Source organism: Paramacrobiotus metropolitanus, unplaced genomic scaffold (assembly GCF_019649055.1).
Source record: "Paramacrobiotus metropolitanus isolate TYO unplaced genomic scaffold, Prichtersi_v1.0 Parri_scaffold0000002, whole genome shotgun sequence".
NCBI classification, from domain to species: Eukaryota; Metazoa; Tardigrada; class Eutardigrada; order Parachela; family Macrobiotidae; genus Paramacrobiotus; species Paramacrobiotus metropolitanus.
Genome location: NW_026570222.1, coordinates 1614802 through 1632771, shown reverse-complemented (window position 1 = coordinate 1632771; position 17970 = coordinate 1614802). Strand labels below are relative to the sequence as shown.

The 17970-nt window shown below is 40.3% G+C and overlaps 3 protein-coding genes across 5 annotated transcripts; 2 read left to right on the top strand and 1 right to left on the bottom strand.

The window, feature by feature from the left end:
• The first annotated feature begins 217 nt into the window (after positions 1 to 217).
• On the top strand, positions 218 to 2673 carry LOC129588391 (E3 ubiquitin-protein ligase TRAIP-like). Its single transcript, XM_055482590.1, has 5 exons — positions 218 to 485; positions 551 to 948; positions 1360 to 1482; positions 1546 to 1795; positions 2099 to 2673. Exons 1-5 carry the CDS (start codon positions 363 to 365, stop codon positions 2126 to 2128), a joined length of 924 nt encoding a protein of 307 aa, XP_055338565.1. The 5' UTR covers positions 218 to 362; the 3' UTR covers positions 2129 to 2673.
• Positions 2674 to 5678: 3005 nt separating this feature from the next.
• Positions 5679 to 10890, top strand: LOC129586251 (Krueppel-like factor 4). Its single transcript, XM_055479363.1, has 4 exons — positions 5679 to 6103; positions 9053 to 10140; positions 10201 to 10301; positions 10451 to 10890. Exons 1-4 carry the CDS (start codon positions 5960 to 5962, stop codon positions 10540 to 10542), a joined length of 1425 nt encoding a protein of 474 aa, XP_055335338.1. The 5' UTR covers positions 5679 to 5959; the 3' UTR covers positions 10543 to 10890.
• Positions 10891 to 13630: 2740 nt separating this feature from the next.
• LOC129584026 (polyribonucleotide nucleotidyltransferase 1, mitochondrial-like) lies at positions 13631 to 17843 on the bottom strand. 3 transcript variants are annotated; one of them, XM_055476123.1, is made up of 10 exons: positions 17615 to 17843; positions 17352 to 17496; positions 17079 to 17287; positions 16806 to 16992; positions 15822 to 16562; positions 15434 to 15607; positions 14959 to 15314; positions 14589 to 14891; positions 13994 to 14300; positions 13631 to 13909 (listed from the first exon to the last, which is right to left on the bottom strand). In XM_055476123.1, the coding sequence occupies exons 2-10, from the start codon at positions 17393 to 17395 to the stop codon at positions 13828 to 13830; spliced, it is 2403 nt and encodes an 800-aa protein (XP_055332098.1). In that variant the 5' UTR covers positions 17396 to 17496; positions 17615 to 17843; the 3' UTR covers positions 13631 to 13827. The 3 variants fall into 3 exon arrangements, with proteins under 3 accessions (XP_055332098.1, XP_055332090.1, XP_055332105.1); XM_055476115.1 differs by having other exon boundaries at positions 17627 to 17843; XM_055476130.1 differs by lacking the exons at positions 17352 to 17496; positions 17615 to 17843 and having other exon boundaries at positions 17084 to 17247.
• Positions 17844 to 17970: the final 127 nt, after the last annotated feature.

Below are 17970 nucleotides of genomic sequence, written 5' to 3'. Positions count from 1 at the left end.
GTAAAATGGGAACTGCGGTAAATTAATTTTATAAAAATTCCCGGTGGCCCGGTGCTCACAACTCACAAACTCACGGTTTAATACAGTATGCCAACAAACTGCACTGCACTGTCTGCCCTGTCGTTCCACGCCCGCCTCGGTGGATTGTTTGTGCTGATCCACTCAAAAACCACGCGGACCAAATGTTTTGTTATTCTGTAGTTTGTTATGGTCACAAACGGCGACAAACCTGCTATTTTTTCCTTTTCGGTTTTTTACCACGATGTCGATGAAACATGTATAGCTATCAAAATTTTTTCCAGATTCTTAAACCACCTTTCTAATTGGCTGCTAAAATTTGTGGTTATGCTCTTCTTTTAAATATGGCTGTCCAGTGCAGCATTTGCTTGGGTTCTTCGTCGTCGTTGAATGTTGAGACTTCTCCATTTTCAAGCATCCCATGTGGACACGTGTATCACTTTGCTTGCATTTCACAGTGGTTGCAGGTAGTTCAATAATTCTGAAGATTATTTTAAACCTGTGATCTGCTACTGTTGATTTGACGTTGCAGTCCGCGGGAAAGTGCCCAGAATGTCGCACGCCGTGTTCCAGTCAGAAAGTGGTCCGCTTGTTCCTGAAGCATGAATCTCAATCCGCAGATATCAGTATTTCAGACGCTGCTGCTGAATATGCTCAGCAGTGGATTGAAAAATGTCAGACAAAGGCTCGCGAATGCGAACAAGCATTGCATGAAGTCAATGAGCAGAAGCTGTTGCTGGAAAAATCCAACGAACATATAAAAAATCTTGAGCGAACCTGCAGCGCCCGTCAATCTGAAATCCAACAGTATAAGGAACGGATGACAGTATTGTCGGGAACTCGGATGAAACTGGAGAAGAGCCGCGAGGAGAACGAGAAGCTGCGGAAGGAATGCAAGACATGGCGAGACGAGGCTGAGAAACTCCAACGGTTCGTTATTTTATTGTTATAGTGCGTGATGTTGGGCGGTAAATCAAGGAGTGCTTTTCTTGTTTCCCCTCTTTCCTTAAATAATGGATCGACTGTATTTAAGGACAACCGTGTTTTATTATTTTTTTTGTCTAACGCTTTTACTGTATACGAGAGCGTATGCAAACAGACAGTATTTATGTAAGTTTTCCTTTAGCCAAAGACGTTAAGTTTTCCAGTAACTAATTTGTAAATTTTTATTATTGATTTTCCTTAATTAACACTGCATAAGTTAAAAGTGCATTCGTTTTATTCTTTCATCAAGTAGCATAGGCATGTTTTGTACAGTATAACAAAATACCGTTAGCACAATCTTTACCACCAAATATGGCAATGGAAAACAACAACAAATTTTAGCCTATTTTTTTACAGGGTGTCTTGTGTAATGACGGGCTCCGTTACCGACGTAAAGGGCATGCTGGCCAATATCCAGAGTAACGCGGATTTCACAGCTGTCCGAGATTCCTTGATGTGTTGCATTGAAGCCCTGAAGATGTGAGCGTTTTATTAATTGTGATAGATTTGTTTATGCAAACCGCAACGCTGCATTTTTTCTAGGGAAATGGAAAAAATGAAAAGTAACGACAAAGAAATGCGAGACGAGACGGCGAAGTCTAGATCCCATCAAGTGAAGCTAGATGAGCAGTTTAAGTCCATGGTAAATAAGAATAAACACCTGCTTGAAGAACTTCGGGAGCGTGATGAGCGTATCAAACGATTGGAACTAAAGATCTGTACACTGGAAAAGTTGTTAAAAAGAGCGACCGGATGTCCCTCAAACCCAGGTCAAAAGATTCATTCACGAGAGGTAGGACTTTGGAATTCCAGTCGTGAAATCATTGTTATATTTGTAGAAGTTGTATTTGGGCAATGCTACTTTGACGTCATTAACTATTAAAAGTGGAAAAACTGTGCAGTAATTAAGACTGCATCGCTTGGCAGTGTTTCAGGTGAATGTCTGCCGTATTTGAGTAGTATTTCCTAGAATACTTATTACAAATAAACGTTGACCGGAACAAAATAAACCATGCTGATGTTTTGTGCACGATTGTTGGCTGAAAAGTAGCTTGTGAAAAGGTTCGATAGCTAGTTAAAAATTGATGCTTTGTAGTCCAATGCCGGCCGACATCGTATTCTGTAGCCCCTCTATGAACCCATCGAACTCTTCCAGCTCAAGAAATACCGACAATTCCCCTCATCCGATGTTCAATACTTTGATTAGCAGTCCAGCAGACACTCAGTCTATTGTGAATATTTTGGACAGTCCAGACGAACCTCTGCGAAGTGGAAAAAAAATTTTTGCAAAGCCCAGAGATAATACGAAAAAAGCGAAGTTTGCGCGATCCGTGTTTGGTGAAGCTTCGCCATCTAGTCCATTTGTCTCTCAATCTTTAAAAAGTTTATCGACATTACAGCAACGACTTCCCTTCCGAAAGATGGTCAGAAAAGAAAATCACGCTGTGGCATCCTTTTCTTTGAACTGTAATACTACTATTGAACTTGATGACTGAACAATTTTTTTGTTTTTCATATTTTGGTATTTGTTGCATGTGTTGTTACATTAAATTTTTCTTCAGAATCTTTCTAATTTCCGGGTCGCCTTCACGCAGACCGGTCTTATGTCAATTGAATATACCGTAGAACGCTTGCGATTGTGTAAGATTTATCTAACGAAATAAACTAACGCGCGATATCTGATGAGTACACTGCAGTAACTCAAGCGGAGATACCTGTTTGATGATCTTTTAGGAAACAGGATGATTAGCAGCCAATAAATTATTTGTTTCAAATTTACTGTATTATTTCACGATTTTAGTTTTACGTACGTCGGCTGTGGTTGCTTTTGGGAGGTGAAAATTAATAGGGCGTTATAGGCAACAATTTTAGCGTTTTTCCGAACAAGGGAAATGTTGGTTGATCTAATAAGCGGTAGCTTGAGCTGACTAATTTATTTCAAATTAAAAAATGAACCTAATGATTCCCAACTATCTAAAACGAAAGAATTTTGTTGATCCTGAAAGCGAAGCAGACTGAAAAGATCGATTCTTATGGGGGATTGTTATTAAATTTGGCTGCACAAGACGTTAACATTGTAAATGAAGCTTTTCATTAACATACAAATCCAAATCGTCCTCTTTTCCACTTAGTTACACGCATCTCCGCATTCCGGCACTGGCGCTGACCATTGTCCGTGGCTAGTGTCCCATGTTATACGCTCTGTATCCCAACAGGAGAACAATGTAAAATGTATATTGACCATATTCCAACAATAGAATGCAATTTAAACGCTCTAAATACCACGCAGATCCGTACAACTGTTTTAGAATGTTAATCGCATGCAGCACACACTAGTGATACTACTGCTGTCAATGCCGATTGTGAATGAATACTTACCAGTATTTTGTATTCCCGCACTGAACCAAGGGTTTACGATGGATTGGTTATAAATGTGTAGCCTGAAAGTGAGTGGCGGTCGAATATCTTGGACACCAAAATAGGTTTACAGACAACTGAATCCTGAATCCAGTAATCTGTGAAGTCTATGGTTGTTACTTTTTTTGTGTAAGCGGGTTCATCATATAAACTTCAGCTTAAGTTCGTAAAATGTTGCAAATTTCTTGGTTCTCCACATTATGTGGTGTTATAATGTTGTCCCTACAGGAACACCAAAATAAACGTTTTATGCAAAGCCAGGAAACCTTGCACAGTCATAATAAGGTGCCGTTAAAGAGCTACCGCACAATTTTGTGTGAAGTGTTAATGTACCATGCCGCAAAATAATGACAGAATTTGTTGTAAGCGTTTTTTTATAAAATAGCTACTCAGTAGGTCATTTTATAATTACTCCGGATTGTTTCGTGAACCTATTAAATAATGGTTCCATTTCCATTATCCCATTTAATTTTTTCTCTTTTGGTATCCACGCATTGCGAACTGCAGCATTTGTACTCGTACAATTTGAATTGTGCTTCGCTTCATATCTCTACCCGGCTACCGTGTCTATCACTTAATACGAATTAATATCAAAGTGGCTTGAAGCTAGTGAAGTATCGTATTAGTGCTTTTTTGTGTTGCTCTTTTACCGGCACGCAACTGCAAGTACTCAAATATTATATTAAATGCCAGAGAGCAAATATTCATTCAGTTGACCTTGAACTTTGTGCGCAATGAAAACTGTAGAATTAAATCGTTTCAACCGTAATTCACTTGTGTGGCTCCCAAAGCAGCGTTAAGTCTGCTTACGGTTCCGCATTTACTTACTGTTTAATTATTGAAAAATCATTTTACTAACAGAAGGACTTGATCTATCATTAAAGCACGGAATCCATTTGCACATTAGAATTCTTGTATCACAAGCTACTAGTAATAATGACTATAATAAGTAGTAAAAACACATTTTTATTAACCGAACTAGGTTAGAGATATCTTGTGTGAAAAACAGGTAACAGTTTAGCACTTAAAAAAGCTTAAAAGGAACTTTAACAATCGGTTACAGATTTTTAATGAGCAAATATTTAATTGAGATCGGATGTGTACGGGTTGCACACTGTAATTACTGATTAACGTACTGATTGCATGTTGTAATTAACTTATTACCGGCAGATGATAAATCCCAACATCAGGCATTCACGGCGCGAGAGCTTCCGTTGTAAGTTTTTGCCGAACGATTGTAATTATCACGACTTTCTTTTGCATGTACAGCAGCCCGAATAGGTTCATGGTAGCACTAGTAATTAATGTCACCATAATAATAATGAATGACAACATAACATCCCTTAAACAGGCAATGACCCTGATATTACACACGGCTTCCTAAATGACGACTTGTTCCTTACACTTCAGCATATGTAATCATGTCGCACTTTATGTGTGGACTTTTAATAGATAATTAATTGTATAATGTGATTATTTTGTATTACAGCCACACCACATCGCAAGTACAAGACTTTCTAAGTTCTGAATTGTTATGTTCTTGAGCATTTGTTTTGCGCTATAAAGTTCATTTTTTATGTTTCGAAGGAAAGTTGGATTATCCATGAAAATACAATAGATCTTTTTCGTTGTCGACAAGTTTAAATTGTTGATAATATTTGTAGCTGTAATGTGCATAAATAAATCACACTCTGATGTTAAATATAAAAAACAGTGCGTTTGTAAAGGTCTTGAGTAAAATCTCGTTAAAAAATTTCGGAAATTATAGTTTAACTTCCTTATATGCACTCTAACATGTTTTACAATCTTTAAATTTTTTCAGTTATATTGTTTAGCTTTTTTTGCAGTACTATGGTGCGCCGGTGCTACGGTTGTCGGATGACGGATCATAAGCGCCCGTAATTTGGAACCCGTGTCTGTTATTAGTTGCTATAACTGTATTGCGTTATTAACAACCAAAAAATTTGGAGACCAGTACATGCAAACACGCAGAACAGAGCGGAAATTATTTATCCGCGTTGCAAATTGTAAACAGACAACACGACGAAACACAGAAATTTTTGGTGCGATTTGTATCCTCGAATCAACAAGTGATCATGATGTGAGTGAGTGTGTGGATTCGCGATACTCACCGCATAGGTAATGCGCATTGGCTGCAAATCCCTCCTTCTCCATAAGAGCCGGCCTAGTTACCTTCACTCTGACGGACGGACAACCTTGGCCAGAAGGATTTGTTGCTTCGAACCACATGTGTCCGAGTTTGTCCGTGCCGTTTGTTTTACTAATGGCGCTGTGTTTTCAGCGCACTACGCATTTCTTGGAAAATACTCCGGTGGTTGTATTCGCGTTAACTACAACTGCCGCAACGTGACCTTATGCTCTTCGTCGGTTATTCTAGGATTTCTTGATATCTGAATCTGCGTTTCCCGTTCCCATAGATGCGGTTGGCTTCAACGTCAGCCTGCAATGCCAAAAAATAGGAACAGTTTTGTCATACACGGATAAATTTTGTTCTTGAAATCTGAAACAATTTGCGGTCATGTCAGCCGTACTGGAATTTGTTGGAGCGGTACCGGATGATCCTGATCACATCCATCCACCGACGGGGACATATTTTCCCAGGAAGTGCAGCAGTGTTAAATCGATGTCGCAATTCGGAGTGGAAGTCAAGGACATCACCGATGTAAGTGAGCCGCATTGCGATGATTGCATTGCTAATTTTTGCATTGACAATGACCGATCGGTGAAATAATATGTGTAAGTTTCTAATTCAATAAACAGCGCTTGTTGATTTTCAACAAAATAACAGACCACACATCGACAGCAGTGAACTAGAAGCATTATTTCTGGATGACGTAATCAAATAGCAGAAACCGGAAAAACCGCTTGGGCGTCGCAAAATAGCCATTTCTAATGAATGATTCTCTAATATCAATACTTCATAAAAATGTAAACAAATAAAAAACAAAGCTGCATGTTTTGGTTCTCAAGATCGAAAAGCGTTAACTATGAACCAAAAGGTACATTAACAAATTTTTTAAATTACCACTACAGTAGCAGCTCGCTAAATTCAGGTTCTGTTACGAGTCCTGACGAGATAAAATGTTGTCCGCAATGCATCACGGACTTCCGGCCGGCGTGAGTTGACTTTCTAAATGAAAAACCGCGTTCTGCTTAAAAAGAAAGCCTTAAATTGAAACTCCAAAAAATAGCTGTGGTTGTCATATCGGATTACAAAACAGTTGGATAGAAACTGAGAAATAGAATTTGTATAAAAGGATTTCAAACTTCTCCGTGGCATATAATTATTGATCCACTTGTTTTACTCGTACCTAATTAATGACAGCAAGCTTATCAGCCTCGATCGAACGAGATAACGTTAGGTTTGGTAATGATTCATAACAAAATCGTTCTATCGAAGCTGGTACCAGTGAAAAAGTGTTCATCCTTCTTGTGCAGTTATGATATCGATATCACTTTTAAATCAAATGAAAAAGCTATTTCTTTTTCAAGTGCAAATGTCTCTTTTCTTTTCCTGGAGTTTAGTTTTGTTATCTCGGATGAAAAATTCGTTTTCGGCGTTATTACTGTATTATTAAGAATTCTTACTTGTTCTGCGGAAAAAAATGATGAAATATTAAGATGATTGCTGATTTTTACATGCAAATGGTTTCCAGTATGAATATTAAAAGGATTTGTCAAGGAAGTATAAGTAAATACTTAAATAATTAATATCGTATTTTAGATTTCATCCGCCTGAGCTTCGATTGTGCGGTGCTGCTTTTAACGCACCACGACTGCAAGCAAGTACTTATTTCAGCTAAGATTGCTATTGTACCTGACTGCCCAACCAAAACAGAGCATTTTAAATGCTGGTATAATTGCAGTCAACATTGGGTCATGCAACTGAAAATCAAAAATGGAACGCGAAATATTCTTGTATTAACAAAGCAGTTTTACAATATTTACCAACACTCACCTGCACACGCTTGGAGACTTTTACATACAGTTTTATTACTCCAGAAATGTAATAACTATGACGGACAATGTGTGCGGCAGGACTTTACATGCCATTTTTATGCAGCGAGTGTTGTTAATGATGCCATGAATTTTAATGCATCGCCTAACGTTATGTACTTTAATTGTGCAAACTGTGCATACGAGACTTAGAAACGGCAGAATCATTTAGAAGCCTTTAAAATGTAGTTTGAAATTAGTAGATATTATACTTAAGATAATTTACACAACAGCTGACATCTTTTCATAACCGTCTCTTTAAACTGGTGCAGCCTTTAATTTAATTTTGGAATATGTGAATCCATGATTTCATACGGCCGCAAAGGATACCAAGGGCTTTTATTTGCTGTTATTATTAAGCTAGAACGGAAGATTTACTTACCAGCTACTCTAATAAATGAGCTATGATTACCATGTAAACAGCTTATATTATTACACCGATTAGATCCATTCTCGAGAATGACCTTCAACATTAGATCTTTATAACGCTGTCTGAATCACAGCATCCGCACCAGAGTAGCACAAGTCCGAATTTCGTTTAATTCCTATAATAAAAGAATAAAGTAAATTATTGTCTGTCCAATATAACTTAACGCCACTGCTTAGAAATATCGTCTTCAAATTACTTTTTATTTGTCATGTGGCTATTGCGGACGTGCATCAGAGAAACTATGGTCGATTCCAAGAAATTAACTTCACATTAGTTTAATCAAATCCGTTAATAGTACTTATATTCGAACACAAGCGTGAATGTCTATGGACAGAAAAACCTTTCCAAATTTTTCTAAAAATTAAATTTCGCTCCTTACATTTTATAAGTGTAGAAAATGTATCCACATTTTGAAAAACTTCGCATTTAATTCTAAAACTTCGCATTTAATTCGCATTCGCATTCTAAATTATTGCTTTGACTTTTACCAAAATAAAACGATGGTAACCCATCAGTAGTTGTAATGCCCATTCATTATATCTATAATGGTAATTCAGCGCCTGATGTATGTGACATGTTCTGCTAAAATTAATTTAAGCATCCTGTGCCGTTTTTTAAAAGGCGTAGTACAGATAGTTATGATCCTGCAAGTGATACGATCTGCAGAAAGTTCAGATATACTAGGGTATTATATCTGACAATGAAAAGCATATTGCAGCTAATGGAAACACTTTAAGAAATAATTAATCGTTTCAAATACCAACCGCTGCCATATATGATTACAACGCCGAAGAATTGTAAAAGAGTATCATAGTGATTTTCTAGAGAGATATGCTTAATTTCAACTGCGCGACGTTAAGTGATAACTTTTTTTGTTAATGAGTTTTTGCGACAGCCAGTACTGCGTACTTCATGAACTCCAGATTTTTCTCCCCAAGTCACCGGAAATGCACTGCAAGTGTATGCTAATGCCGAAGGGGTTTGCCACCTCCGGATCCCAATGGATCCAAATTTCAGACCTCATGCTTAAGAGCCCATTTTGCAATATTCGAAATTTGAGATTCAGCTCGTTTTAGTAGTGCCGAGTGTACTCTTGCTGGCTTTTGTCGCATTAATAAGCTAAAACAGAAGGTAGCGAAATCAGTATATGTACGAAGTGGACACGAACACTGCTTTTTGTAACAGATGTGGAAAGACATCGAGACCTTTCTATATGAGAACGGCCGCAATGAATCCAGCCTGACCGGAAGCCCGACTGTCTCCTCAACCACTCCTTGCGTTCCACCCGGCATCGACCTATCAACAAACAGATCCGGGGATGACATGATCGATCTGGATTTTTTGCTAAACGACTCGATCTGCGACAACACACCGCAGCCTTTCACGGCGTCCTCTTCACTCCCGTCGCATGCTCCTTCCACCTTTTCTCCGCATATTCCTCCTCCCTGTTTTCCCTCTTCGTCCGGACTGCACTCCGCTCCGGACAGCTTATCCAGTCAAACAGCCTACTCATCGCAGTCCCAAAACCATGCAGATGTTAACTGTCATCCGCACAATATGCCATTTCCGAGCGGCTACGCCCACAGCACGGGCGAACCGCATCCGTTCGCGCCCACTGAATTGGGACAGCAGCGCAATGGACGCCTGGTATACAATCAGCGTCTACCTGTTGCTGCATTCCCACCGAACTCCCATTGTCGTATTAAGACAGAAGATGGCCAAAGTGACGTGTCTCCATACCTGCAACGGCTGCATGCCCAGCAGTCGCAGCTGCCGTCCCGAATATGTCGTCCGCCAGCCCATACACCCATTTCACCACCGTCCACCCCGGAAAATCATCTACGCGACATTATGTGCCATCCGAACCGTATGATGCTCAACGAGCAGCAAATCGGACAGTTTATCACCAGCTCGTCCCGGCCCATGCATTCAGCACAGAATCTGCCGGGCAGTATTATCTATCCTGCATCCAGTAACTACACTATGAGCCCACCCTCATCGCCGCTGATGCACCACAATGACCAGTATACAGGCACGGTGCAATGCCATTCAACACAGCCGGGACTCGTATCATATAACCCGGGCAGTACCATCTTCCATCATGCTTCGCAACAACCCTCGTCATCAAGCTTTCCCGGGACTTTTGAAGTCAGTCTGAAAGGGAAACGCGGACGACGGAGCTGGGGCCGGAAAAAGGTCACGACGCACGCTTGTACACATGCCGGCTGCACGAAAACTTATACAAAGAGCTCGCATTTGAAGGCGCATTTAAGGTTGGTTTACTGTACACTAAAGTGAGCTTTGTTTTATCCGTCGTTATGGTAATTTTTTAGGACTCATACAGGAGAAAAGCCTTATCAGTGCACTTGGAAGGGGTGCGGCTGGAAGTTTGCTCGCTCGGATGAGCTGACAAGACACTATCGGAAACATACCGGTAATCAAATACTGCGTTTAAATTTTGTTCAGTATCCTTTCATTACCCTACCATCGCAATATTTAATGGCGAGCGAAACGAAAATTTTTAATTTTTACATTATTCCCTTATAAAATTCAATTTTCAATGAAGCTTTAATTTTTCTTTAGGTGATCGTCCCTTTCAGTGTCCACACTGCGAAAGGGCATTTTCTCGAAGTGACCACCTGTCTCTGCATACAAAACGCCACATAGCGATTTGATTACTGTTTTGAGTAAGACTGCTTAATATTGAGTTTTATTTTCTCTAATCGGATCGCCAGTGTTTTTGATACTGCTAAAGGAAAAGTAACGTAAATTATTATTCGGCTTTGATACAATTTATTAACTGTAAACTGTACAAAGTTGTTGAAAAATGCAGTTGCCCTAATTGGTGTATTTTGTGTAAAATATTGTGTTTGTGAAAGTCAAACCTTCGGGAACGTTTTGTTTTCCCGGGTTTCCGTTGCGGTCGAGAAAGGACTTTAGAAAGAGACAATTAATTTAGTACGAGTATTTTATCGCTGGTGAGCACGAAAATCCGAATAGACAATAAAGCCATGTTGTTTGTATATTTGTTACGCTACTAACGTTTTGAACGTAAATAGTGACTTTTTCCATGTGCAGTGCGTGCAGAATGGAAAATGTTGGTGTATTTCCATGCAAGAAAAACGAATTTCGTAGACGGTTGTCCCTATGTGAACTTGCCTTCATAACAATATTACGTAACCGGTAAATTTGGTCTGTTTCAAATCAGTACGTGGATCACGCTCGTAGACTTGAATGGCGGAGTAGATGCTGTAACATGCGGCCAGCGCGGCAGTATCAGGCTATCAGCTAGACCAGTCTGTTCAAGCGCAGCTCAAATAACCCGGATTTCACTTCTTTGAATGTTTGAGTTTCACTTTACACTCTCAAAGTCAAGGCCACAAACACTGCTTGTCTAAACGATGGAAACCAAATGTATTCATCGGTGATGCAATAATAGCCTGCTAAGACGCATATTATCTTTCTTCCGCTGCATATGGATTGCGTAGAGCATGCAGCGCTCGAGAGACAGAATGATGTCGGTAGTGGTACTGCACTCTCCGAACAGGAGCAGGCGGGCAGTGTGGCAGCGGATCACTTTTCAGCAAATTAGCACTACATGCAGGTAAACAGCAGATATCACTGCTTCCGCATACGATGCTAATAAGCGGTGCATAAAAATTATTCATTCGCTCAATTGAACAATTCTAAGCGCAATTTACTTCCCGCCAGCCCTTGTATAAACAGCTAAGTGCTGCGGCAGGCTCCACGACCACAGGCCATGATGACCAGCGAAATATAATTAATATACGTGTGCAACCCATCGCGAATACTCCGAAACGTTAAATTTACATTGCTTCTTTCTGGGAAATTCACAATTTCGGATTTTATATTTTGTTGAATATACCATGATATTTTAAAAATTTATGTGATAAAACGTTTTCTGCCACAATCAATAAGAAGCAGACATGACAGATAATTAATATGGTACAGCTGGATAGTTTACGCCGAAAAGTCGAGGATAAAGTATTCAACGCAATCAAATCGCAAGAACATTCGGAATCTACAAAGGCAGCATTTCATACTAAACCGTAGCTTACTTATTTATCGATTGGTTTGTATTGTTACATGAATACTAACTATCTGTGCCAGGATTTCGGCCCCTCTCCTTTGGCGCCGGTGATTTCAGCTTCTATTCATTCAATTTTCCTGCTTTAAAATGCTTTAAAAACCTCCCGATCACGCGGGTGTTCTAAGACCGATCGTCGTTGCCAGTTTGCAGAACCTCAAGTCCAGTGGTCACTCAAAAGCTTGTTACCATGGATGCCATTGGGCTAACATGGGCGGGTTCACGCTCGTGTGCTTACTAATTTGCACATTTCCAGGGAGACAGCTTATGTTCTAACCATGTTGCAACATACTGCATTATTCTGATAAAAAAATCTGAGATAGTCGCAAGCCGATATTCATCCGTGCTCAGCTTGTTATATGAATACTAATTATCTGTGCCAGGATTTCGGCCCCTCTCATTCGGCGCCGGTGATCTCAGCTTCTGCAAATCCAATTTTCCTACTTCAAAATGCGTTAGAAACCTCTCGATCACGCGGGTGTTCTGAGACCAGTTATTGCTTGCTGTCTGCAGAACCTCATGACCAGTGGTCACTTTAAAGCTTGTTACCATGGATGCCATAAGGCCGACAAGGGCGGGTGCTCGCTCTAGGGAAACAGCTTATTTCTAACGATGTTGCAACATACTGCATGATTTGACGGCAACAAAATTCTACAAATAGTCGCAAGCCAATATTCATCCGTGCTCAGCTTGTAATAAATTATCTGCGCCGCATTATTTCACACAAATACAAGTACGTATGCAATCGTTTTATTCCCGGTACGTTTTAGCTGCACACAGAGTGAAACGTCATCGCGTAGTAATGCAAATTGCATATCAACTACGTACTTACAATTAGCAAAAAGCATGTCTGAGTCTGACTGACATCGCTGCATGTGTCCCGTTTTCTACTAGATCGTCCTGACAAAGCATGATATGACATCGTGAGCTGTTTGTGAAAAAAACTGCAACGTCTTTAAAAACGAATTATTTGTGAAAGTTTAGTAAATATCTAATTAGGCACCGAGCTAACCAAAGCATTGTACTGTAGTTACAGATACTTCTACCCCACACATACTGTATTTAAAAAAATAAAAAGCGGATTCAAAAACGTCGAGAAACAAAATCTGGAAAACGATCGAAATAATCGCCAGTGTTGACCCATCGAGCTAACTTGTCTCGGGCGAAGTACCTAGTATGCAGCTCGAGCATCTTCCGCCATAGATGTACAATTAATCGAATCTGTTCTTTTGGCAAGGTCACAGATATACTTTGGTCGCCAAATCATGCGTTCAGAAATCGAACCACTTCTGCGTCTTCTATGGGCATGCGCAACAACCACGACATTAGAATTTCTGACAGATGAGATTTTACGAGAACATTAATTTATGTATCGTATAAGTACCATATCGCTTAATTAAACCCTTAAGTACTTTAACAATAAGTACTTAATAACGGTTTCGTTTTGATGCACAAAATCATAGGGCTCAGCGAGTGAAATTGCTGTACCGTAAGTTGTAACTCAGTTGGTACCAATCATACCAAAGCACCATAATATACATATTTTCAAATTTGGAGAAAGTCTGTACTTCGACAGTAATCCAACAATAAAATGATTTCAAATCGTAGTTCTTTAAATTAGCTTATGGTGTTAGGTTCCGAAATATTCAGTAACCTTGTTCATCATAATTTTAGTTTATTCACTCAGAAATCCGAATCTAGCTTTAAGACAAAAATTAAGTTAAATTCTGCAATATCTCAACGGAAGTACTACAACAGTGTTGAAATGACACCGTTAAAACATACACTGCGTAACAAATTTAAAACACACAACAATCATCGTCTCGAAAACCATAAAACATGACAACTATCACTAATTGAGCGATCTTGCGGCGGAAGTAGGCACACTCATCAGAACTTTGCGAGAAACACGATGGCGTCCGGTGGCTGGATCCCTGCAATCATAAATCCCTGCTGCATGAGCGATGTACAGAAAAGTGTTAACAAAGTTACACCAATAGTATTTAGTGCTTTATTACCTGCCAAAATATTTCACGGAAATTTCCTGGCCAACTTCAAACCCTAACACATCTGGATGAGCGATTTTCCGTGTATCTAACTGAGAGTTCGGCAATAAAAACGGAGTTTGACCGTTGTACAGCGTGATCATTAATCCGCTTTCCCTGATCTCCACAATTTTAGCCGAATATACCGCCCCAAACTGCAAGTCCGGCTCACGCTCTTCTTCCAGACATTCCGTAATCATCTGTTTAGCCTCATCCATAGCCATCTGATTGGGCGCAAAAAGGTTATACACAGAATCGTCAATCTGCGTGATTTGGACGCCTAAGAAAAGAGGTACATCTACCAAATCCAGTGTACTTTATTTCAATAGCACGATAACAATATCAAGATCCAATTAGTACCAAAATACTAAACTCTCTCAATATGTTATGGTCTACATATATACCGACAATTGTTAAGATAGTACAGTATCGCTTCAACACAGAACAAGAAAGCATTAGGTCCAACATAAACGCCAACCCAGAAGGCCAACGATAAACTACACAAATAATAATATACACATCTTCCAGTACATGCATAAATTTGAAATTTGTCAGTAAAACACCATACCTGTCTCCACCGTTATTCGCCGTAAATTGTACCCTCCATATCCGACAAATTTAGCTCGTTTATGTACAGGAACCTCCAACTTCTCCGTTACAGGGGCGTTTTCCTTGCGTTCTTGGCGAGGTTCTCGAACACACTGAGCCATAATATCTAAAATTTTGCTTTTAGCTTCCGTGGCTTTTTGTATGGACTCCATCACGATTCTTAGCGGTAATCCCGGAATCTTAACATCAGCCTGCAATGCTGTTATACCACTTCTTGTTCCGGCCATTTTAAAATCCATGTCACCAAGATAATCTTCGATACCTAAATAAGGAATACAAGGCACCATTAGGCTGACCGACCTAATTTTGACCGAAGGCACCATTCCTACCCAGTAAATCGGTCAGAATTCGGTAATCTGTTATTTCATCTCCCGTTTCATTGTATTTTGTAACCAATCCGATCGCGACTCCGGCAGCTGGTGCGGTGATTGGTACACCGGCATCCATCAGGGCTAAACTACCCCCGCAAACAGTGGCCATGCTCGAGGAACCGTTAGACTCCAGTACTTCTGATGTTAAACGAATAGTGAAGGGGAAATTCAATGGTATGATGGCTCGTAAGGCTTTTTCTGCCAGCGCACCATGCCCTAACTCTCGTCGTCCAAAAGCCATACTGCGTCCGGTTTCGTTCGTTGCATATGGAGGAAATTCATAATGAAGCATAAAGTTCTTTTCTTTCAACCCACTGCAAACAATTTAATATCCACAAAAACTGATAAACTGCCGCTGTAAGGTATTGTGGTCCGAATACATTAAACTATAACGTTCAACTCAGTGGGAAAACAGTTTTCTGGTTATTATTACCTTATTATGACGGAAGTTGGATCAGCTTTCCAAGCCGAATCAATGCTGTCAAAAGTAACCGTGCATAAACACTGAGTTTGTCCACGCTCAAATAACGCAGATCCGTGCAGCGGACGAAAAACTCCCGCTTCACAACGTATATGCCGCAAATCACTCAGACTCCGTCCATCGCATCTGAAGGCAAGCATATCAGAATCATGGAACTGATGAAAAAATGTTTTTTGCATAATATTGCAAAACCAAGGCTCCTCTGCTGCAAAACTAATTCAAATGCAGACAGTCATCTAATAGGTTTCAAAACTACTTACACATCGCTCAGATCACATTAAAAAAATTTTTAAACACAAGCAAACGCAATCATACGCAGAAAAATTTAAGGAAGCCGTACCTTGTGTTGGTTGAAAATATCAAATCCCGAAATATTCCTTTGGAAATCGTACTGAAGATTTCAGTCATTCGACTAGGGTCAAAATCCACGAATTCCTTTCTTAGAGTTTCCAACGTCAACGCACGTATTTCTGAGACAGCCACATCCCGGCTGATTTTGTCATGAGTGACATCGGTAAAGACGTTCTGAAGCTTCGACTCTGCTAACTCGAAACATCGTTCACGCACTTTTTCAGGCGATGTAGGAGGAACTAGGTTCTCAATTTCGCCTTCCGCACTGATCAGCGCCGGAGCCGGCGCGGGAATCGAAACTTTCGCTGGAGGAGGCACATCCAGCCGCTTTTCTTTACCAATCATCATCTTAAGTTTGTTTAGTTCAGCAACAATTTTTTGAGCTTCTTTAACGCCAAATTTAATCGCCTTCATAAAATCTTGTTGCAGAATGTTGTTAGCGGAGGCGTCAATCATAACCACCTGGTTACGCTCGGTGGCGGCAATCACCAGATTCAGTGGGCTCGACAAACGTTCTTTTCGGGTCGGGTTCACAATTAGCTGGTCGCTAATCAATGCGACACGCACCGCTCCAATCGGTCCATCCCAAGGAATGTCGGACAACGTTAGTGCGGCGGATGCGCCGTTAATACTGGCAATGTCAGGATCGTGCACGCCGTCAACTGCCAACAGATTGCAAACGATCTGTGTATCACATAAGGGCCGAGAACGAAACAACGGCCTAACGGACCTGTCAAAAACCAAAACACAACGAAAATAAGAAATCAAGGAATCCATTCTTAGGTGATATTAACAAAAAGTGATATAAATATTAGCATCAATATAATTATTAACGCTACATAAACTTTAAGCATTAAAGAGCAGCCAAAAATTAGTACTGATACATCTCATCCGCAGTCTACATTCATAAATTGTGTGGGTATATGTATGCGTCAATTTACCAAAAAGAATGAAAATAAAATAATTGTTTCACCGGTCTATCATCCGACTGGTCAGAATTTCATTTTCGGATGGTCCCAGTTCTCGTCTCAGATAATTAGTGGGAACTCGTCCAGCAGCAGCAGCTTTTTGTCGGTAATCAACCACCAAAGGCACAAAGGATGCCGTGGCACTCGGGCCGAGAGTGCGGCCGACGGCGGTTACCATCACGGTGGTGTCCCCTGAAATGGTTCACAAAGTTTAAAAAATGAAAATCCGTGCAGTGAGTGCCAGCTGCAAAATTGATGACACAAAACGATGGAATCACCTAACTGCACGACAGCACTCCCATCTGCAAAACGTGCAAGCTTCCCCGAACTTATCCTCATAGGCCTGTCGTTGGAGAAGGGGATTTCAATCGTCGCGGACTTAGTACGGGTCCAAACCGGAGAGTCCGAAGACGGACGCGTGAAGACCCGAAACAGGCCGCCAGACTGAGAAGGATCCAAGCTGCGCACCTTCCCCTTGGAAAGGCATCTATAATATATCTCGTTTCAACAATGTAAACTCATGGATCTGTCGTAGAAGCCATGAAACTCACCTCTGGCAGCACCGGCGGATATGATGATGCACTGCGAAGTGCATGGCTGGTGCGAGAGCGGCTAGCGCAAGCAATAAGGCGAATTTCCCGAAAACAACTCACATACGGTCGATTGGTTTACTCTGATGCGGTTACCATTCTATTACTGCAAACAAAAACTGCTTGATCGGAGCCCGTGATCGGTGTGCTCACTGAAGAACTGGAGCGCAAATCATAAATTTCTGAGTATTAACGTTTTAACGTTTACGGCTAATATTACTTACCGCTTAACTTACAGATAAATCATAAGTCCAAAGATTCACTACTATCGCACCAATGACCAATCCGTCATCAAACAGCGGACAACAAACGAAGTTACTTCTTCGAACTATCGGCTGTGTTTATGCAAGAAATTCTACTGTTCAAATAAATAATTCAAAAACTAATATTAAAATTTAAAAGGAAAATCCATTGAGAACGCGATAAAATCATAACAATATTATTTTTGGAGCCTTTAAGCCTTAAGGCTTTACCACATTCTGACCATGAGACTTTCTGATGCAAGTTAGTACGGTTAGTTTTACTTCTGTAAGCTTCCCGAGGGCGGTAAAAGCTTTGAAATGTTCGCTTGTTGCAACCG